The 24,568-nt window shown below is 41.9% G+C and overlaps 1 protein-coding gene across 1 annotated transcript in view; it reads right to left on the minus strand.

The window, feature by feature from the left end:
* Positions 1 to 1,680: 1,680 nt before the first annotated feature.
* The window catches only part of LOC126177105 (proton channel OtopLc), a 760,838-nt gene continuing 737,950 nt past the window's right edge, over positions 1,681 to 24,568 (minus strand). The window contains exon 14 of the mRNA XM_049924368.1: positions 1,681 to 4,603. Within this exon, the coding sequence (XP_049780325.1) occupies positions 4,469 to 4,603 (135 nt within the window). The 3' untranslated portion in view covers positions 1,681 to 4,468. The remainder of the gene's footprint in view (positions 4,604 to 24,568) is intronic.

Genomic DNA, 24,568 nt, shown 5'->3' on the forward strand with positions numbered 1-24,568 from the left:
CAAGAATGTTGATCATTTATGAAAACTGTTAGGTCCTCTGCTGACATGGCTGAAGTGACTGTTCACATTGTGTATTGTCCACTTGAATGAACACCCATGAGTTTGAAATTAGGCCATACATTGCTAGTACATGCTGCTCAACGTAACAGAAAATCGTACAATGAAGGCGTTCGTGACCAGATGTCTTAGCTGTAGAAGAGTCTTCCATGTTATATAGTCCTGGTCATTACACTTTTTCATTCCTTACATTTCATGCAGAGCTGCCCTGAACATCTTCAGAGATACTCCAGGTCTGCCGAGTCTTGCTGACTGAAGGGTTGGACATCTCTGAGCAACATAAATACTGTGAAAAAGCCATGTGGTAGGAGTTAAAGTGATCAAGAGAGGCAGTCATATATCATGGTATTTATCTTGCTCTCAGATGTCTGACTCATCAGTCAGCAAGAATCAGTGGAGCCTGGAGTACCTCTGAGGATGTCAACTGCAGCTCTGGATGAATACCTTAATCAGCCCAAATCAGCATTCTACTTGAAATGTCACAATAGGCATGTAGCAACTAAGAAAGAGAGAGCCTTCTATCTCCTCTGAATTTCTGCAGAAGAACAGATATTCAGTGGATACAAATGTCTTTGAGTTTCATGTGTGTGCCTGATTGCGGTTTTAACTCTGGAGAAGGATTTTAACCACCAGGTTATTATCCTATTACACATTCCTCAAATACATAAAAATAACTTAATTAAAATTCAATTAAAAACCAGTAACAGGTCAATATTCCCCTAACCAATTTAACCAGATTCTCTTTCAGGAAACAAGTGATCACAAATATTCCACTTCTGTCAGGTTGCATCTCTTGAGTCATATATTATGTTGAATTGCCTAGAGAAAAAATTTACTGCTTCCATTAAAAAAAAAACTTCCTCTCAAGTAACGCATACAAAGCATAGGCTTATGTGGTGTTCACCAACTTCCATTATCCAGTTGTAAGCTATGTAACCTTATTAGCAGTAATAGTAATTAAAAAAAACATAATGAACTTTGTAAGACAGTTTTATGTATTTTTAAAGGTCCATCCACATTTTAAAAATAACAGCCATTCTCTTTGAGTGGGAAATATGTTATGTGAGGATTGAATATGAAGCTGAAAATTAATAAATAATGCATGTTACAACACCTAGTACCTGTATTCACAGTTCTCTTAGTTACAGAAATAATATTTTGAATTAATGAAATTTTGTCAGCTAAATATATATTCTTTGCATTTTGTACAAAACATGTTATAAAATAAACTTGGAAGAATCTCAAAAAATTTCTATGACATTTATAAAAAGTAAAAAAACTCTAAACCCCATCTATATGTAAGTATAAATTTCCTTTGATAAAGCAAGATATGTCAAAAGTTGACTGTAACAGAAGCTATTCAGAATGAATATTTTCAAAATTTGCCATATCTGACATTCCAGATAGAAGCAACAACAGACCATTCACAAGATGTATTAAGTGAGGATTTTCAACATTGATTTTACTTGTAAGAAGGAAATATTCAATTTTAAAAACTAGTACTACTACTTTCCATTGTTTTTAAATATATATGTCTATATATATATAATGTATACTGGAGGGAGATTATAAAATTGCACAACCTGGCAATGGTTTTCTATGCAGATAATGAAGAAGCACTGTTTCTTTTCTTTTTTTTAATTTCATGACAACTTTAACACTGCCATCAGTCAAATGCTTATGGAATATGAATGATCCTAATCTAGTCTGCTGAATCACTGTAAGATGCTTATGAATGTTACATTAACTTACAGTTCACACATACTGTATTAGTTGGCAGTGAGAATCTTGACAGTGTATATATACATAGCAAATTTCCAAAAAAGAATTTGGTCACATTAAAAACTCTAAAAACATTTGGTACTTGCAAATAATCTCACACATACCACATGTAAAGTACAGTAAACATTGTGTTATTACCAATACTAAAGAACCTAATTAATCCACTTTAAAAGAATATTTGGCTATTTTGTATTAAGAGTCTAGAAAACATTTGTAGTGAATGTACATATAGTTTCAAACCATTAATAGATGTACACACAACTCATGATATATATCGGAAAAAATATATGTAATGGATATCTATAATCCACTTTGTACTATTTCATTTTCTAAAGTCAAGCAAAAGAGTAGAATGGTAAATGCTGAACAGGTTTCATGTTTCTTTGGAACTTCATGGTCCACAAATTTTCATAGCTTTCAAAAAAAGTGTCCTATGGGTAAATAATGTATAAGGGAAATGTAATAAACAATGAAAACTTAATAATCAATTTTATCACAATATCATCATGTATAAAAATTCTGACAATTGGCAAAAAAAGAAAAAAAAGGAAGAGAGCTGGCCAAAAAACTCACAAAGTTTAAAACTGCTAAAATGGAACAAAATGAATTTTTTTAGAGAAGACCTACAGTAACAAATTATTTCACCTACTACATAACTAAGTCTGTCACTTTGTACTTACTAATGAAGGTATCTGCAATGAAACAACACAAAATGTGTTACTAACCTTTTGCCTCTTTAGCCACATATAGATATATATAACAGCAATAAGAGTTAATTTAGTACGCACCATGCTTAGCAATAGTTTCATGATCTATAGAAATTTTCTCATGGTTTTCTTTTTATTTCACTTGAGTACAGGCTTAGAACAGACATCAAGAACAATGATAAATTATGTACAAAACAACCATTTTATTTACATTTTGAAGTTGGAAACATTTATTCTTATATTTGATGCTTAACTATTTATGACACACATTTACTTCTCATCCAACAAAGCACATCTGTTTTGCTGTATTAATTAAGTCTACTCATTGGTGATTTCACAGAATTGTTAATTTAGTTTGCAAAAATTTGTACAGTGTAGGATATTCAGTTTTTGTTTAGTAATGCATTAATGACATTTTTTGTGTATAACCTTTGTTCTGTAGCCAATTATTATTTTAAAATTTTACTTTTGTGTATTATGGTACAAAACAATCAAGTCATCATGGAAGTGTTTTTCACTAGAGCTAATGCTCAGTACTACATATTCCACAAAAATCATTAAGTTCACAACACAGTGAAGAAAAAATTACATAATTTAAAGTGGGCAGCATCTGCATTTAAGGGGATCTCTGCTTCAGTTGTTTTACATTGTAACTAACAACAGACAACAAAGGAAATAAAAACAGTGAAACATTTGGTGTAATCTTCAAGTGGTACTGGTAATGAATATTTACTTTATCCTTCCCATTAATATACTCATTCTGCCCATACAATAATATTATTTTATTTATTTGGCACATACTTACATTGCATATTCAAATGAAAGTCATCAATTTCAACAAGGCATGTGCATTCAACATAGTTTCGTGGCCTTGTGTCAAATCACCAAATCATCATCTTTATTTCAATATCAGTTTCTTTCTAATACAAAAAATAGCTGAATAATACTACAACAGCTGCAAGACTACACCCTGAACATGTTCAACAGAAGAATAAATATTATTTTCTGTAACGGAGGTTGAGTGGTTTGTTTGTGAGTGATCAACCACAATCTTCTGCAAACTTAGTAGATTATTATTTTGTTGGACACTTAAACTTAATATGTATACATGGATGAACAGGTAAGTTTACTTAACCCATTCACTTTTCTTAAATTTTTATTGTTTTTATTTCTGAAGGTAAACACCACCTTAAGAATGAGAATTAAATTCTCCAGTGTGTCAACATTAATGAGTCAGGCGGAAACATTACTGAACTCTCTTCATCTGTTGATGCTGACATGTTAATGCCGGTGTGCTTCCAGCAAGGAATGGCACATTGCAAATGACAGTTGCATGCTTTTCTTTTCATGTATTTTATGAAATAAAGTTCCTTAATGTAGTTTTGCAGAAGAAATAAATATGACAAATTGTTGTGGGCATAAGACAAGCATAAGACAAAAATAGCATCAACATTATTTTATGCTCACCATCAAACATGACTCGGACACATTCTTATGATCAATGAAAATGACTATCAAGTTTGATAATGATGTCTGCGAGTAACATAAGTAACAAGTCACAAATGTATAAATGAATAGTTTTAGATGTAATGTATAATGACAATTGTTTCAAGAAGAGTGTGAGTAATGAGAGGTATTGCATAAAGTGTTATCAGTAAACCTAATATCTTAACAAAATTAATAATTATTGTTAATGAATTTCATGAGGATATAATCTTTGGCTTAAATATTTAGTTTTTAAAAATAACTTCAGAAGATGAAAACCAATGGCAAAAATTCATTGTCAGAGTGTGTGAACACACCACATCTTCATAAATCATAAAATTCATTGTCAATCCATACACATTAACACTTTTTTATGTATACCAGTTCTGATTTCAGGGCAAGTTGTTATTCTTAATAATTACCAAGCACTGTAGATTTTATTCAAGTCGAGCTTTGTAGCTAGTCTTCCAAATCTCAGCAAGCGTGACCGCTGAATGGAATCGATGAAAAATACAAAGTGGTAAAGTAACCCGTTGCACTATGGCCCATGCAAGGAATCCATAGAAATCAAGCTGAAAAATGAAATGTGTATCAGGGAAACATATTGGCAACAAAATCAAACAATGGCACTCCAGGTAGAAATATCAACAGTGTAGGAAAAGATAGATTGCTACTTACAGTAAAGATGACACGTTAAGTTGGAAACAAGCACAATTAAAAAAAAGCATGAGATGCTGGAGTTGGTGGTTATGTGTGCTTGTGTGAATAAATAGTGTGTATTTCTCTTTTTCTGACGAAGGCTGTGGCCAAAAGCTTATGTGTAAGTGTCTTAATTGCGCCTGTTTGCAACTTAACATGCCATCTTTATAGTAAGCAGCAATCTATCTTTTCCTACATTGTTGTTATTAGTGACAAAATAAATAAATGGAGCACAATATTGAGTGACTAAATACTTAATTCTGATTAACCAGAACATTATGGCTCTCTCTCCATTGTACAAGAGCTATAATATAGATTAAAGTGAGTAGAAAGGAAAAAAAAAAGATGGGGAGTGAGTTTTGATAATATAACATAAGGGGGTAAATAAAAAGAAACACTCTACAAGTGATGGAAGGAGAAGAGACATATAAAAAACGGTTTAACTTACACAAGTTTTCAGAGCCAGTGGCTCCTCCTCCTAGCAGAAGCATTGAAGTGGAAGGAAGAGGGGTGAAGGAAAAGGACTGGAGAGGTTTAGGAAAAGGGGTAGAGTTTGGAAAATCCACCCAGAACCCTGGGTCAGGGGAGACTCACCAGACAGGATGAGAACTAACAGTCTTTCCTTCTCATCTTGTTCTATAAGTCTACCCTGCCAGAAGAAGAGAGCACTGGCTTGCACAGCAAAAACCTTTTTTTAATGTGTGTGCTGTCCTGCTGCTGCTTGGTGAGCAGATTTATCATCTACCCAGTTACATTACAGGAAGAGTTAATGTTCATGTGCTGCTGTCACAAGTATTTATTAACAAGCAATAATGACCAGTGAAACCACTAACAGAAGACATGACAATAAAAAAAATCTCTGTGCTCTGTAAATCAAATAGGTAGCAGTCCATGGTATAGTACAGTGAAATTAAGGGAAAGGCTCAAGAGTTTTGATGTACATCATTCATCTTGCATTCTAGCAAATTCAACTTCAAAACACAATTCTTATGTGCATCTTTATTGAGCCACTGATACAGTCAGAGCACTGAATGCACACAGACAATGTTACTTCCTGTGATTTGACTGTGGAACAATTTACTTAATTTGTCTGCCAGATGAACAATGTCTTACTCCAATGAATGTTAGGATGCCTATTCTGCACATTCACCTCATGATGAACAGAGACTTTCACCTGGATGATGCAAATATTATTGCTTACCACTTGCGTACTTTTATGGCTAATGTCTGTCCCATCTCATATGGCATTTTGTTGTAGAACAGTTGTCCGTATCACAAGACAGACAGGTACCAAAGTGATTTATAAGACATTATTTAATTCCAGTTGATGTTCTGGCCTTGAGGTTTGCTAGATATCAGCCATATCTGCTAGTCATCAAATATCTGTGCACATGTAAGAGAACAACCGAGAAAGGATGACTATGTAAGGCATGAAGACTGCCTGCGGTCAGGACTCAACCCACACCAGAGTCTAGCAACAGGAATAAGGCAGTAGCAGTCTAGATTACAACAAAGCACGACAATTTTTCGACACAATGATGTGAACGGATCAAGTATGAGCCACAATCAAAATTGAGAGAAGAGAGGAAAACCAATATCAAAGCAAAGTCACCAGGAGTAGTCAGTAGTGCAGTGGAGACAGTAACAAATGCTATCAGATGAAGTACACAACCGACTGACTGGTCGATGTGTGGTGGTATTTAAGCTGGCTGGTAGGGACACTATTGGCCGGTGTATTCATGTGGTGAGATGATGACACACTCACTAGGCGAGTGCAGCACTGTGGCGACACTGCCCTCTATTGGCCATTGCAATCCATTTGTTCTGGCATGAAACTTTCGTGCAGCCTGATACCAGAATATCAATTATACGTTATGTGATCTGAAGTATATTAGGTGCATTGTCCTGCCACCTACTGCCAGGTACTCCATATCAGCGACCTCAGTAATTACTACGCACCGTGAGAGAGCAGAATGGGGCTCTCCGCACAACTCACCGACTTCAAACATGGTCAGGTGATTGGGCGTCACTTGTGTCATACGTCTGTATGCAAGATTTCCACACTCCTAAATAACCCTAGGTCCACTGTTTCCGATGTGATAGTGAAGTGGAAACATGAAGGGACACGTACAGCATAAAAGTGTGCAGGCCGACCTCGTCTGTTGACTAACAGACTGCCGACGGTTGAAGAGGGTTGTAATGTGTAACAGGCATACATCTATCCAGACCATCAGACAGGAATTCCAAACTGCATCAGGATTCACTGCAAGTACTATGAAGCTAGGCAGGAGGTGAGGAAACTTGGATTTAATAGTCGAGCGGCTGCTCATAAGCGACACATCATGCTGGTAAATGCCAAACGACACCCTCGCATGGTGTAAGGAGTATAAACACTGGACAATAGATCAGTGGAAAAATGTTGTGTGGAAAGACAAATGACGGTACACAATGTGGTGATCCAATGGCAGGATGTGGGTATGGTGAATGCCCAATGAACATCATCTGCCAGCGTGTGAAAATTTGGAGGCAGTGGTGTTATGGTGTGGTTGTGTTTTTCATGGAGGGGGCTTGTCTTGTGTCTGTATATGTGCAGATGGATGTGTGTGTGTGTGTGTGTGTGTGTGTGTGTGTGTGTGTGTGTGTGTGTGTGTGTGTGTGTGTGCGTGTGCGTGTGTGCGCGCTCGCGCGCGAGCAAGTGTATACCTGTCCCTTTTTCCCCCGAAGGTAAGTCTTTCCGCTCCCGAGATTGGAATGACTCCTTACCCTCTCCCTTAAAACCCACATCCTTTCATCTTTCCCTCTCCTTCCCTCTTTCCTGATGAAGCAACCGTGGGTTGTGAAAGCTTGAATTTTGTGTGTGTGTGTGTGTGTGTGTGTGTGTCTATCAACATACCAACGCTTTCGTTTGGTAAGTTACATCATTTTTTGATATATATATATATATATATATATATATATACTTAAAAACAAAGATGATGTGACTTACCAAATGAAAGTGCTGGCAGGTCGACAGACACACAAACGAACACAAACATACACACAAAATTCAAGCTTTCGCAACAAACTGTTGCCTCATCAGGAAAGAGGGAAGGAGAGGGAAAGACGAAAGGATGTGGGTTTTAAGGGAGAGGGTAAGGAGTCATTCCAGTCCCGGGAGCGGAAAGACTTACCTTAGGGGGAAAAAAGGACGGGTATACACTCGCGCACACACACATATCCATCCACACATATACAGACACAAGCAGACATATTTAAAGACAAAGAGTTTGGGCAGAGATGTCAGTCGAGGCAGAAGTGCGGAGGCAAAGATGTTGTTGAATGACAGGTGAGGTATGAGTGGCGGCAACTTGAAATTAGCGGAGATTGAGGCCTGGTGGATAACGGGAAGAGAGGATATATTGAAGAGCAAGTTCCCATCTCCGGAGTTCGGATAGGTTGGTGTTAGTAGGAAGTGTCCAGATAACCCGGACGGTGTAACACTGCGCCAAGATGTGCTGGTCGTGCACCAAGGCATGTTTAGCCACAGGGTGATCCTCATTACCAACAAACACTGTCTGCCTGTGTCCATTCATGCGAATGGACAGTTTGTTGCTGGTCATTCCCACATAGAATGCATCACAGTGTAGGCAGGTCAGTTGGTAGATCACGTGGGTGCTTTCACATGTGGCTCTGCCTTTGATTGTGTACACCTTCCGGGTTACAGGACTGGAGTAGGTGGTGGTGGGAGGGTGCATGGGACAGGTTTTACACCGGGGGCGGTTACAAGGGTAGGAGCCAGAGGGTAGGGAAGGTGGTTTGGGGATTTCATAGGGATGAACTAAGAGGTTACGAAGGTTAGGTGGACGGCGGAAAGACACTCTTGGTGGAGTGGGGAGGATTTCATGAAGGATGGATCTCATTTCAGGGCAGGATTTGAGGAAGTCGTATCCCTGCTGGAGAGCCACATTCAGAATCTGATCCAGTCCCGGAAAGTATCCTGTCACAAGTGGGGCACTTTTGTGATTCTTCTGTGGGAGGTTCTGGGTTTGAGAGGATGAGGAAGTGGCTCTGGTTATTTGCTTCTGTACCAGGTCGGGAGGGTAGTTGCGGGATGCGAAAGCTGTTGTCAGGTTGTTGGTGTAATGCTTCAGGGATTCCAGACTGGAGCAGATTCGTTTGCCACGAAGACCTAGGCTGTAGGGAAGGGACCGTTTGATGTGGAATGGGTGGCAGCTGTCGTAATGGAGGTACTGTTGCTTGTTGGTGGGTTTGATGTGGACGGATGTGTGAAGCTGGCCATTGGACAGGTGAAGGTCAACATCAAGGAAAGTGGCATGGGATTTGGAGTAGGACCAGGTGAATCTGATGGAACCAAAGGAGTTGAGGTTGGAGAGGAAATTCTGGAGTTCTTCTTCACTGTGAGTCCAGATCATGAAGATGTCATCAATAAATCTGTACCAAACTTTGGGTTGGCAGGCCTGGGTAACCAAGAAGGCTTCCTCTAAGCGACCCATGAATAGGTTGGCGTACGAGGGGGCCATCCTGGTACCCATGGCTGTTCCCTTTAATTGTTGGTATGTCTGGTTTTCAAAAGTGAAGAAGTTGTGGGTCAGGATGAAGCTGGCTAAGGTAATGAGGAAAGAGGTTTTAGGTAGGGTGGTAGGTGATCGGCGTGAAAGGAAGTGCTCCATCGCAGCGAGGCCCTGGACGTGCGGGATATTTGTGTATAAGGAAGTGGCATCAATGGTTACAAGGATGGTTTCTGGGGGTAACGGATTGGGTAAGGATTCCAGGCGTTCGAGAAAGTGGTTGGTGTCTTTGATGAAGGATGGGAGACTGCATGTAATGGGTTGAAGGTGTTGATCTACGTAGGCAGAGATACGTTCTGTGGGGGCTTGGTAACCAGCTACAATGGGGCGGCCGGGATGATTGGGTTTGTGAATTTTAGGAAGAAGGTAGAAGGTAGGGGTGCGGGGTATCGGTGGGGTCAGGAGGTTGATGGAGTCAGGTGAAAGGTTTTGTAGGGGGCCTAAGGTTCTGAGGATTCCTTGAAGCTCTGCCTGGACATCAGGAATGGGATTACCTTGGCAAACTTTGTATGTGGTGTTGTCTGAAAGCTGACGCAGTCCCTCAGCCACATACTCCCGACGATCAAGTACTACGGTCGTGGAACCCTTGTCCGCCGGAAGAATGACAATGGACCGGTCAGCCTTCAGATCACGGATAGCCTGGGCTTCAGCAGTGGTGATGTTGGGAGTAGGATTAAGGTTTTTTAAGAAGGATTGAGAGGCAAGGCTGGAAGTCAGAAATTCCTGGAAGGTTTGGAGAGGGTGATTTTGAGGAAGAGGAGGTGGGTCCCGCTGTGACGGAGGACGGAACTGTTCCAGGCAGGGTTCAATTTGGATAGTGTCTTGGGGAGTTGGATCATTGGGGGTAGGATTAGGATCATTTTTCTTCGTGGCAAAGTGGTACTTCCAGCAGAGAGTACGAGAGTAGGACAGTAAATCTTTGACGAGGGCTGTTTGGTTGAATCTGGGAGTGGGGCTGAAGGTGAGGCCTTTGGATAGGACAGAGGTTTCGGATTGGGAGAGAGGTTTGGAGGAAAGGTTAACTACTGAATTAGGGTGTTGTGTTGCCAGATCGTGTTGATCGGAATTTTGAGGTTTTGGAGGGAGTGGAGCTGGAAGTGGGAGATTGAGTAGATGGGAGAGACTGGGTTTGTGTGCAATGAGAGGTGGTTGAGGTTTGCTGGAAAGGTTGTGAAGGGTGAGTGAGTTGCCTTTCCGGAGGTGGGAAACCAGGAGATTGGATAGTTTTTTGAGGTGAAGGGTGGCATGCTGTTCTAATTGGCGGTTGGCCTGTAGGAGGATGCTCTGTCCTATCCAAAGGCCTCACCTTCAGCCCCACTCCCAGATTCAACCAAACAGCCCTCGTCAAAGATTTACTGTCCTACTCTCGTACTCTCTGCTGGAAGTACCACTTTGCCACGAAGAAAAATGATCCTAATCCTACCCCCAATGATCCAACTCCCCAAGACACTATCCAAATTGAACCCTGCCTGGAACAGTTCCGTCCTCCGTCACAGCGGGACCCACCTCCTCTTCCTCAAAATCACCCTCTCCAAACCTTCCAGGAATTTCTGACTTCCAGCCTTGCCTCTCAATCCTTCTTAAAAAACCTTAATCCTACTCCCAACATCACCACTGCTGAAGCCCAGGCTATCCGTGATCTGAAGGCTGACCGGTCCATTGTCATTCTTCCGGCGGACAAGGGTTCCACGACCGTAGTACTTGATCGTCGGGAGTATGTGGCTGAGGGACTGCGTCAGCTTTCAGACAACACCACATACAAAGTTTGCCAAGGTAATCCCATTCCTGATGTCCAGGCAGAGCTTCAAGGAATCCTCAGAACCTTAGGCCCCCTACAAAACCTTTCACCTGACTCCATCAACCTCCTGACCCCACCGATACCCCGCACCCCTACCTTCTACCTTCTTCCTAAAATTCACAAACCCAATCATCCCGGCCGCCCCATTGTAGCTGGTTACCAAGCCCCCACAGAACGTATCTCTGCCTACGTAGATCAACACCTTCAACCCATTACATGCAGTCTCCCATCCTTCATCAAAGACACCAACCACTTTCTCGAACGCCTGGAATCCTTACCCAATCCGTTACCCCCAGAAACCATCCTTGTAACCATTGATGCCACTTCCTTATACACAAATATCCCGCACGTCCAGGGCCTCGCTGCGATGGAGCACTTCCTTTCACGCCGATCACCTACCACCCTACCTAAAACCTCTTTCCTCATTACCTTAGCCAGCTTCATCCTGACCCACAACTTCTTCACTTTTGAAAACCAGACATACCAACAATTAAAGGGAACAGCCATGGGTACCAGGATGGCCCCCTCGTACGCCAACCTATTCATGGGTCGCTTAGAGGAAGCCTTCTTGGTTACCCAGGCCTGCCAACCCAAAGTTTGGTACAGATTTATTGATGACATCTTCATGATCTGGACTCACAGTGAAGAAGAACTCCAGAATTTCCTCTCCAACCTCAACTCCTTTGGTTCCATCAGATTCACCTGGTCCTACTCCAAATCCCATGCCACTTTCCTTGATGTTGACCTTCACCTGTCCAATGGCCAGCTTCACACATCCGTCCACATCAAACCCACCAACAAGCAACAGTACCTCCATTACGACAGCTGCCACCCATTCCACATCAAACGGTCCCTTCCCTACAGCCTAGGTCTTCGTGGCAAACGAATCTGCTCCAGTCTGGAATCCCTGAAGCATTACACCAACAACCTGACAACAGCTTTCGCATCCCGCAACTACCCTCCCGACCTGGTACAGAAGCAAATAACCAGAGCCACTTCCTCATCCTCTCAAACCCAGAACCTCCCACAGAAGAATCACAAAAGTGCCCCACTTGTGACAGGATACTTTCCGGGACTGGATCAGATTCTGAATGTGGCTCTCCAGCAGGGATACGACTTCCTCAAATCCTGCCCTGAAATGAGATCCATCCTTCATGAAATCCTCCCCACTCCACCAAGAGTGTCTTTCCGCCGTCCACCTAACCTTCGTAACCTCTTAGTTCATCCCTATGAAATCCCCAAACCACCTTCCCTACCCTCTGGCTCCTACCCTTGTAACCGCCCCCGGTGTAAAACCTGTCCCATGCACCCTCCCACCACCACCTACTCCAGTCCTGTAACCCGGAAGGTGTACACAATCAAAGGCAGAGCCACATGTGAAAGCACCCACGTGATCTACCAACTGACCTGCCTACACTGTGATGCATTCTATGTGGGAATGACCAGCAACAAACTGTCCATTCGCATGAATGGACACAGGCAGACAGTGTTTGTTGGTAATGAGGATCACCCTGTGGCTAAACATGCCTTGGTGCACGACCAGCACATCTTGGCGCAGTGTTACACCGTCCGGGTTATCTGGACACTTCCTACTAACACCAACCTATCCGAACTCCGGAGATGGGAACTTGCTCTTCAATATATCCTCTCTTCCCGTTATCCACCAGGCCTCAATCTCCGCTAATTTCAAGTTGCCGCCACTCATACCTCACCTGTCATTCAACAACATCTTTGCCTCCGCACTTCTGCCTCGACTGACATCTCTGCCCAAACTCTTTGTCTTTAAATATGTCTGCTTGTGTCTGTATATGTGTGGATGGATATGTGTGTGTGCGCGAGTGTATACCCGTCCTTTTTTCCCCCTAAGGTAAGTCTTTCCGCTCCCGGGACTGGAATGACTCCTTACCCTCTCCCTTAAAACCCACATCCTTTCGTCTTTCCCTCTCCTTCCCTCTTTCCTGATGAGGCAACAGTTTGTTGCGAAAGCTTGAATTTTGTGTGTATGTTTGTGTTCGTTTGTGTGTCTGTCGACCTGCCAGCACTTTCATTTGGTAAGTCACATCATCTTTGTTTTTAAGTATATTTTTCCTTCGTGGAATGTTTCCTTCTATTATATATATATATATATATATATATATATATATATATATATATATATATATATATATATATATATAAAAGGGAAACATTCCACGTGGGAAAAAATATATCTAAAAACAAAGATGATGTGACTTACCAAACGAAAGCGCTTGCACATCGATAGACACACAAACAAACACAAACACACACACAAAATTCTAGCTTTCGCAACCAACGGTTGCCTCGTCAGGAAAGAGGGAAGGAGAGGGAAAGACGAAAGGATTTGGGTTTTAAGGGATAGGGTAAGGAGTCATTCCAATCCCGGGAGTGAAAAAGACTTACCTTAGGGGGCAAAAAGGACGGGTATACACTCACACACACACACACACACACATATCCATCCACACATATACAGACACAAGCAGACATATACAGAGGCAAAGTCTGCTTGTGTCTGCGCACGTGCGGACGGACACGCATGCGTGCGCGAGTGCACACCCGTCCTCTAATACCCCCAAGGCAAGTCCCCACGCTCCCGGGACCAGAACGACTCCCCACCCTCTCCCCCAAAACCCATATCCCCCCCGTCCCCCCCCCTCCCCCCCGACAAAGTAACAGTTGACCGCGAAAGCCCGAACCCTGCGCGTATGCGAACCCTGTCCGTGCGTCCACCGACCCGCCAGCACCCCCGCCCGGCAAGTCACATCATCCCTGTCTCCAGACACATTCCCACCATGTGGAATGCTTCCCATATATATATATGAATATAATAGAGGGAAACATTCCACGTGGGAAAAATATATTTAAAAAGAAAGATGATGAGACTTACCCAACAAAAGCGCTGGCAGGTCGATAGACACACAAATAAACACAAACATACACACAAAACTCTAGCTTTCGCAACCAACGGTTGCCTCGTCAGGAAAGAGGGAAGGAGAAGGAAAGACAAAAGGATTGGGTTTTAAGGGAGAGGGTAAGGAGTCATTCCAATCCCGGGAGCGGAAAGACTTACCTTAGGGGGAAAAAAGGACAGGTTTACACTCGCACACACACACATATCCATCCACACATACACAGACACAAGCAGACATTTGTAAAGGCAAAGAGTTTGGGCAGAGATGTCAGTCGGGACGGAAGTACAGAGGCAAAGATGATGTTGAAAGACAGGTGAGGTATGAGTGGCGGCAGATTGAAATTAGCGGAGATTGAGGCCTGGCGGATAGCGAGAAGAGAGGATATGCTGAAGGGCAAGTTCCCATCTCCGGAGTTCTGACAGGTTGGTGTTAGTGGGAAGTATCCAGATAACCCGGACGGTGTAACACTGTGCCAAGATGTGCTGGCCGTGCACCAAGGCATGTTTAGCCACAGGGTGATCCTCATTACCAACAAACACTGTCTGCCTGTGTCCATTCATGCGAATGGACAGTTTGTTGCTGGTCATTCCCACATAGAACGCTTCACAGTGTAGGCAGGTCAGTTGGTAAATCACGTGGGTGCTTTCACACGTGGCTCTGCCTTTGATCGTGTACACCTTCTGGGTTACAGGACTGGAATAGGTGGTGGTGGGAGGGTGCATGGGACAGGTTTTACACCGGGGGCGGTTACAGGGGTAGGAGCCAGAGGGTAGGGAAGGTGGTTTGGGGATTTCATAGGGATGAACTAAGAGGTTACGAAGGTTAGGTGGACGGCGGAAAGACACTCTTGGTGGAGTGGGGAGGATTTCATGAAGGATGGATCTCATTTCAGGGCAGGATTTGAGGAAGTCGTATCCCTGCTGGAGAGCCACATTCAGAATCTGATCCAGTCCTGGAAAGTATCCTGTCACAAGTGGGGCACTTTTGGGGTTCTTCTGTGGAAGGTTCCGGGTTTGAGGAGATGAGGAAGTGGCTCTGGTTACTTGCTTCTGTACCAGGTCGGGAGGGTAGTTACGGGATGCAAAAGCTGTTTTCAGGTTGTTGGTGTAATGGTTCAAGGATTCCGGACTGGAGCAGATTCGTTTGCCACGAAGACCTAGGCTGTAGGGAAGGGACCGTTTGATGTGGAATGGGTGGCAGCTGTCATAATGGAGGTACTGTTGCTTGTTGGTGGGTTTGATGTGGACGGACGTGTGAAGCTGGCCATTGGACAGGTGGAGGTCAACGTCAAGGAAAGTGGCATGGGATTTAGAGTAGGACCAGGTGAATCTGATGGAACCAAAGGAGTTGAGGTTGGAGAGGAAATTCTGGAGTTCTTCTTCACTGTGAGTCCAGATCATGAAAATGTCATCAATAAATCTGTACCAAACTTTGGGTTGGCAGGCCTGGGTAACCAAGAAGGCTTCCTCTAAGCGACGCATGAATAGGTTGGCGTACGAGGGGGCCATCCTGGTACCCATGGCTGTTCCCTTTAATTGTTGGTATGTCTGGCCTTCAAAAGTGAAGAAGTTGTGGGTCAGGATGAAGCTGGCTAAGGTAATGAGGAAAGAGGTTTTAGGTAGGGCGGCAGGTGATCGGCGTGAAAGGAAGTGCTCCATTGCACAAATATTCCGCATGTCCAGGGCCTCGCTGCGATGGAGCACTTCCTTTCACGCCGATCACCTGCCGCCCTACCTAAAACCTCTTTCCTCATTACCTTAGCCAGCTTCATCCTTACCCACAACTTCTTCACTTTTGAAGGCCAGACATACCAACAATTAAAGGGAACAGCCATGGGTACCAGGATGGCCCCCTCGTACGCCAACCTATTCATGGGTCGCTTAGAGGAAGCCTTCTTGGTTACCCAGGCCTGCCAACCCAAACTTTGGTACAGATTTATTGATGACATTTTCATGATCTGGTCTCACAGTGAAGAAGAACTCCAGAATTTCCTCTCCAACCTCAACTCCTTTGGTTCCATCGGATTCACCTGGTCCTACTCTAAATCCCATGCCACTTTCCTTGACGTTGACCTCCACCTGTCCAATGGCCAGCTTCACACGTCCGTCCACATCAAACCCACCAACAAGCAACAGTACCTCCATTATGACAGCTGCCACCCATTCCACATCAAACGGTCCCTTCCCTACAGCCTAGGTCTTCGTGGCAAACGAATCTGCTCCAGTCCGGAATCCTTGAACCATTACACCAACAACCTGAAAACAGCTTTTGCATCCCGTAACTACCCTCCCGACCTGGTACAGAAGCAAGTAACCAGAGCCACTTCCTCATCTCCTCAAACCCGGAACCTTCCACAGAAGAACCCCAAAAGTGCCCCACTTGTGACAGGATACTTTCCAGGACTGGATCAGATTCTGAATGTGGCTCTCCAGCAGGGATACGACTTCCTCAAATCCTGCCCTGAAATGAGATCCATCCTTCATGAAATCCTCCCCACTCCACCAAGAGTGTCCTTCTGCCGTCCACCCAACCTTCGTAACCTCTTAGTTCATCCCTATGAAATCCCCAAACCACCTTCCCTACCCTCTGGCTCCTACCCCTGTAACCGTCCCCGGTGTAAAATCTGTCCCATGCACCCTCCCACCACCACCTATTCCAGTCCTGTAACCCGGAAGGTGTACACGATCAAAGGCAGAGCCACGTGTGAAAGCACCCACGTGATTTACCAACTGACCTGCCTACACTGTGAAGCGTTCTATGTGGGAATGACCAGCAACAAACTGTCCATTCGCATGAATGGTCACAGGCAGACAGTGTTTGTTGGTAATGAGGATCACCCTGTGGCTAAACATGCCTTGGTGCACGGCCAGCACATCTTGGCACAGTGTTACACCGTCCGGGTTATTTGGATACTTCCCACTAACACCAACCTGTCAGAACTCCGGAGATGGGAACTTGCCCTTCAGCATATCCTCTCTTCTCGCTATCCGCCAGGCCTCAATCTCCGCTAATTCCTAATTTCAATCTGCCGCCGCTCATACCTCACCTGTCTTTCAACATCATCTTTGCCTCTGTACTTCTGTCCCGACTGACATCTCTGCTCAAACTCTTTGCCTTTACAAATGTCTGCTTGTGTCTTGTATGTATGGATGGATGTGTGTGTGTGTGCGAGTGTATACCTGTCCTTTTTTCCCCTTAAGGTAAGTCTTTCCGCTCCCGGGATTGGAATGACTCCTTACCCTCTCCCTTAAAACCCATATCCTTTTGTCTTTCCTTCTCCTTCCCTCTTTCCTGACGAGGCAACCGTTGGTTGCGAAAGCAGATTTTGTGTGTATGTTTGTGTGTCTATCGACCTGCCAGCGCTTTTGTTTGGTAAGTCTCATCATCCTTCTTTTTATATATATATATATATATATATATATATATATATATATATATATATGGAATGTTTCCCTCTCTCTCTCTCTCTATCTCTCCGATATATATATATATATATATATATATATATATATATATATATATATATATATATATAGAGAGAGAGAGAGAGAGAGAGAGAGAGAGGGTAACATTCCACGTGGGAAAAAATACATCCAAAAACAAAGACGATGTGACCCACCAAACGAAAGCGCTGGCACGCCGACAGACACACAAGCAAACACAAATACACACACAAAATCCCAGCCCTCGCAACCAACAGCCGCCCCGCCAGGAAAGAGGGAAAGAGAGGGATAGATGAAAGGATGTGGGTTTTAAGGGAGAGGGTAAGGAGTCATTCCAATCCCGGGAGTGGAAAGACTTACCTTAGGGGGAAAAAAGGACAGGTATACACTCGCACACACACACATATCCATCCACACATATACAGACACAAGCAGACCATCATCAGTTATTTTGCTCCCCAAATAGCAAAACTCCTTTACTATTTTAAGTGTCTCATTTTCTAATCTAATTTCCTCAGCATCACCTGACTTAATTCGACTACATTCCATTATCCTCGTTTTGCTTTTGTTGATGTTCATCTTAAACCCTCCTTTCATGAGACTGTCCATTCCGTTCAACTGCTCTTCCAAGTCCTTTGCTGTCTCTGACAGAATTACAATGTCACTGGCGAACCTCAAAGTTTTTATTTCTTCTCCATGGATTTTAATACCTACTCCGAATTTTTCTTTTGTTTCCTTCACTGCTTGCTCAATATACAGATTGAATAACATCGGGGATAGGTTACAACCCTGTCTCACTCCCTTTCCAACCACTGCTTCCCTTTCATGCCCCTCGACTCTTACAACTGCAATCTGGTTTCTGTACAAATTGTAAATAGCCTTTTGCTCCCTGTATTATATCCCTGCCACCTTCAGAATTTGAAAGAGAGTATTCCAGTCAACATTGTCAAAAGCTTTCTCTAAGTCTACAAATGCTAGAAACGTAGGTTTGCCTTTCCTTAATCTACCTTCTAAGATAAGTCATAGGGTCAGTATTGCCTCACGTGTTCCAATATTTCTACGGAATCCAAACTGATCTTCCCAGAGGTCAGCTTCTACCAGTTTTTCCATTCGTCTGTAGAGAATATGCGTTAGTATTTTGCATCCATGACTTATTAAACTGATTCTTCGGTAATTTTCACATCTGTCAGCACCTGCTTTATTTGGAATCGGAATTATTATATTCTTCTTGAAGTCTGAGGGTATTTCGCCTGTCTCATACATCTTGCTCACCAGATGGTAGAGTGTTGTCAGGACTGGATCTCCCAAGGCCGTGAGTAGTTCTAATGAAATGTTGTCTACTCCCGGGGCCTTGTTTCGACTAAGGTCTTTCAGTGCTCTGTCAAACTCTTCACGCAATATTGTATCTCCCATTTCATCTTCATCTACATCCTCTTCCATTTCCATAATATTGTCCTCAAGTACATTGCCCTTGTATAGACCCTCTATATACTCCCTCCACCTTTCTGCTTTCCCTTCTTTGCTTAGAACTGGGTTTCCCTCAAAGCTCTTGATATTCATGCAAGTGGTTCTCTTTTCTCCAAAGGTCTCTTTAATTTTCCTGTGGGCAGTATCTATCTTACCCCTAGTGAGATAAGCCTCTACATCCTTACATTTATCCTGTAGTCATCCCTGCTTTGCCATTTTACACTTCCTGTCGATCTCGTTTTTGAGACGTTTGTATTCCTTTTTGCTTGCTTCATTTACTGCATTTTTATATTTTCTCCTTTCATCAATTAAATTCAATATTTCTTCTGTTACCAATGGATTTCTACTAGCCCTCGTCTTTTTACCTACTAGGTCCTCTGCTGCCTTCACTACTTCATCCCTCAAAGCTACCCATTCTTCTTCTACTGTATTTCTTTCCCCCATTCCTGTCAATTGTTGCCTTATGCTCTCCCTGAAACTCTGTACAACCTCTGGTTTAGTCAGATTATCCAGGTCCCATCTCCTTAAATTCCCACCTTTTTGCAGTTTCTTCAGTTTTAATCTACAGTTCATAACCAATAGATTGTGGTCAGAGTCCACATCTGTCCCTGGAAATGTCTTACAATTTAAAACCTGGTTCCTAAATCTCCATCTTACCATTATATAATCTATCTGATACCTTATAGTATCTCCAGGATTTTTCCATGTATACAATCTTCTTTTATGATTCTTGAACAAAGTGTTAGCTATGATTAAGTTGTGCTCTGTGCTAAATTCTATCAGGCGGCTTCCTCTTTCATTTCTTCGCCCCAATCCATATTCACCTACTACATTTTCTTCTCTTCCTTTCTTCTGGACAGTAGCAACAACAAAGATGGGGGGTGGGGGGGGGGGGGGGGGGGGAAGAGGATGACACTTGCTAGATATCAAGTTTTTTTCATTATCAGCTGACACAAACGTTTCAATAAATAGCAAATCAAGTATAGTATTAGAATGATCAGTTGATGAGAAATTTTCAGGGATCATGGTTGTAGCAAATTCTTTTGTCAGGAAATTTTGAAAAATCATGTTATATATAGTTCAGACTTTGTAAGATGTCTCACATTGGTATATGCCTAAAATATAATGTTAAACAGATAGAAGAAGTTGACAGTGTCAAATTCTTGGGATTACTGCTTGATGATAAATTCAGATTGGGGGTGCATATCACAGAACTGCTGGTGTGCCAAGACAAATTTCTGTTTACACTGTGAATGTTGTCAGTCATAGGTGGTATAAAAAACCTAATACTCTTTGTTTCCTTTCATCCCACTGGATTATTTTTGGGGTAACTCATCAAGCCATGTCAAAATTTCTAAATCCATAACATATGTAATATGAATTATTTGTGATGTGAACCCAAAACTTCCTGCAGTGGTCTGTTTATGGAACTAGGGATCTAACTAGAGCTTCTCAATACATTTATTCTTTAAAGAAATTTGTCATTAACAGTTTTTTTCTTTTTTTTTCAAACCAACAACTTGGTTCATGGAATCAATACTAGAAAATGACTAACCTTCATGAAGATTTAAAGTCATTTAATTTGGTCCAGAAAGGTGTCCATTATTTAGCTACACAAATTTCAACAAATTGCCACCAGCCATAGAAAGCTTAACTACTAATGAAGTTCAGTTTCAGAAGCATGTACACGATTTATCGAAGGCCAGTTCCTCCTGCTGAATTACTTAGCATGACTGACTCAGGTGTATGTGTTACCGATGATATCAAATAATGTGAGTATTATGTACAATCAGACTTCCATACAAATTCAGGGAAGCAATGCGATCATTGCAAATAAGTACTCTAAAATGATTTTTCTATCTGATAATATGTGGTCACAGTAGCCTAAGAATTAACATATGCATTTCATAATATTGAACATTTACATGTTTTGTGAGAATTTTGTTATTACCTTTTAAACTAAAATGTGTTTAAGATTTTTTTATTATTCCTCATCCATGAGGACCATTAACTTGGGATCTGTAGAAAGTACATTACTACACCCATTTTTCTTTGTAAATATTTATTGTATAATTTTGTTCTCTACACAGTCTACATCCTGGAAGATCTCCTTACTATGGATCTTTTGGAATGAAAAGTACACCAACTATGGTGCGGTCTAATGCATTGATTTCTGGACAGGACGTTGTGCCAGTCCCTGGCACGAATCCGCCCGATGGATTAATGTTGACGTCTGGTGTAACGGCCAGTCTGTGGCAGTTTTCCATCTGCCTTGGCAAATGCAGGCTGGTTCCCCTTATTCTGCCTCAGTTACACTATGTCATTGATTGCTGTGCAAACACTTTCTCCACGTACGCGTACACCATAATTACTCTACCACGCAAACATATTAGAGTTACACTTGTCTGATGTGAGACGTTCCCTTGGGGGGGGGGGGGGGGGTGTGGGGGGGGGGGGGGGGAGGCACAGGGGGCCGTACTGCATAATAACCAATGGTTCGGTGTGGGGCAGCGGTGGGGTGAGTGGACTGCTGTAGCTTGTTGAGGGGTCGTGAACCACTGCGGGCTACAGTGGAGACGAAGCCTCTCCATCGTTTCTAGGTCCTCAGTTCAATACAATACACCTACTATAATCTGGTCTGGATTATATGTGAAGGTAGTTGGCCGATATATTACCATTGGACAATTTTTGGGGAGGCTCTCCTGGGAAACTGCTGAATATGTTGGAGAGACAAGTGAATTGGTGAAAAGGATGCAAAGGTTTGTGTCATTCAGGTTGAATTGTAAAAGGAAAAAAGAAAAGGAATGGAAGAAAAATATTGTGCAATATTCGGAAGAGTAACTAGTAACAAATGAAAATGGGACAACTATACAAACACATTAAATTTTCAATAAACAACAAGTCTGATTTGTTATGCAAGGTAGAAGCAGCTAGCCTTATTTAGTTTTAAGTTAAGTAAGAATGAGGCCAGCTCTGATGAAACACACAACGCTCAGTTGAAAGTGAAAGTAATGGGAAATAACAACTATTGTTATTTGATGGTAGCCATGGAAGATGTGTAAGTGCGGCAGGATAGATAGATGTGATGAAACTTACCAAGCCATTAGTATTATGAACATAATTACTAGCCTCAAACATGTGAACTGTGCAGGGGTTTAGGAAATGAAAATCAGTCATAGTAGGTGGAACATGTAACACACATGTTAAAAACCTTTACATTAGGAGGGAAATCAAAGAGTAGGATATAGCATACTGTGAACAATGATATCATTAGTGGCTCAGCAAATGCTCAGAAAGGTTAAATAGAAGAATGGAAACTGGCCATGTCTTTTCAAATGAACCAATTTGGTATTCACCTTGGATTCTTTATGGAAATTGTAGAAAACCTAAATCCAAATGGCTGAACAGGAATTTGAAACCTGCTCCTCAACCAGAGTCCAGTGCTGCAACCCTTACACCATCTCACCCAATCAAATATAAGGTAATATGTGACCAGGGTAGAACAGCACAGCTATGGCACTACAGTGTGCATTTTAAAGATGTGGTCAACAAAAGGCTGACTGTTGTGCTGAATTAGATTACATTCCACATGCTCTTCTTATTTTTTTTAGATGGTAACCATCTTATAATCTCTTTTGAAAACACTGTCCATTTCATTCAACTTATTTTCCAAGGCCTTTGCTATATCTCACAGAATTACAATATCATCAGAGATCCTCAATGTCTTATTTCATCTCCTTTCTTCTTTCCTCCCCCAATTTCTCCTTGGGTTCCTTTACTACTACTACTACTACTACTACCACCACCACTACTAAAGGTACAGAATGAATGACATCAGGGATAGGCTACAACTCTGTCTCTCTCCCTTCTCAATTACTTCTTCCCTTTCATCATCTTTGGTTCTTGTAACTGCTGCTGGTTTCTGTACAAGTTGTATTTTATCTCTGCTACATTCTGAATGTCAAAGAGTGTAGTCTGGTCAACATTGGAAAAAGCTTGCTCTAAGTGTACAAATGCTATTAACATAGGTTTGCCTCTCTTCAGTATATATTCTAAGGAAGTTGTAGTGTCAGTATTGCCTTGTATGCTTCTACATTTCTCTGAAACCCAAACTGACATTCACACCCATCAGCACCTGTTTTCTTTGGAATTGGATGATGATGATGTTTGGTTTGTGGGGTGCTCAACAGCGTGGTTATCAGCGCCCGTACAATTACCCAATCTTTGCTCAGTCCAATTGGGCCACTTTCCTGGATGATGATGAAATGATGAGGACAACACTAACACCCAGTCATCTCGAGGCAGGTGAAAATCCCCCCCTTGGAATTGGATTTATTACAGTCTTCTTGCTGTGTGACAGTATTTCACAGTCCTATATATCTCACTTACCAGGTGGAATAGGTTTGGCAGTGATATTTCTTCCAAGGCTCACAATGAATTTAATGGAATGTTTTTTTACTTCCGAGGCCTTGTTTTTATTTAGATCTTTCGGTGCTTTGTCAAATTTTTGCAATATCTTATATTTCATCTCATCTTCATCTTCTTCCCTTTCTATAATATTGTCTTTTAAGTTCAGTCCAATTTAAATTCAAATCTAATGTTTTATCCAAGGATTTTATATCGGACTTTGTCTTTTAACCTATTTGATTCTCTACTACCATCATTATTTCAGTTCTCAAAGCTACCCATTCATTTTCTACTTTGTTCCTTTTTCCCTGTCTCAGTTACTCATTGCCTAACTCTCCCTTTGACTCCCAACAACCTCTGTGTGTTAGCTTATCCATGTCCCATCTCCTTAATTTCCAGACTTTCTGCAATTTTGTTAGTTTTACTCTGTAATTCATAATCAATAACTCATGGTCAGAGTCCACATCTGTTACTAGAAACTTGTCACCGTTCAAAATTTGGATTTGAAGTCTCTGTTTTACCATTATATAATATTTCTGAAACCTTCTCATGTCTCCAAGTCACTTCCATGTACAACTATCTTTTATGATTCTTAAATCAAGTGTTATCAATGATTGAATTATACTGTGTACAAAATTCTACCATGTAGCTTTCCTTCTCATTCCTTTTCCCTAGTCCATAGTCTCTTATTATTTTTCCCTGTGTATATGTGAAATTAACTTGGCTGCTTTTAATTGGTGGTAAATCTTGTGTTGGAGCTGTGTTTATTGCTGCTGTTATGAAATTTATTGCATACACCTGAACAAGAGATGGAAAAGCCTCTGGCAGAAAGTATTTGTGGCTTGATGAGAGGTGTCCTTGTACAAAGTAGGATCTATGTGATTATTGGAGTCAATGGGATCACCTTTCTGAGTTTAGATCCAGTAGGGCTGATTTGAAATAAATCATGAGAGATATAAAATAAATAGGGATGCATTGAAAATTAAATTTTTTGTATTACTAAAACAAGCTAAATGGATTCCAGCATCTCTGTTTTATGATGGACAGCAGCTTTCCTTTTCATAATATTGTTAAATGGATTTTTTATTTGTTTAGGAGGTTTGCACACCCTGAAAAAGCAATTTATCTGTGTATACCTCCTGCAGTCTAGTAGATAAATTAGGCAGCCATACAGTGGTACACCCTTCGTATTCAGTAAATGCAGAAATAATAATAGTTTCCT

Source organism: Schistocerca cancellata, chromosome 3, assembly GCF_023864275.1.
Source record: "Schistocerca cancellata isolate TAMUIC-IGC-003103 chromosome 3, iqSchCanc2.1, whole genome shotgun sequence".
Lineage (NCBI taxonomy): Eukaryota > Metazoa > Arthropoda > Insecta > Orthoptera > Acrididae > Schistocerca > Schistocerca cancellata.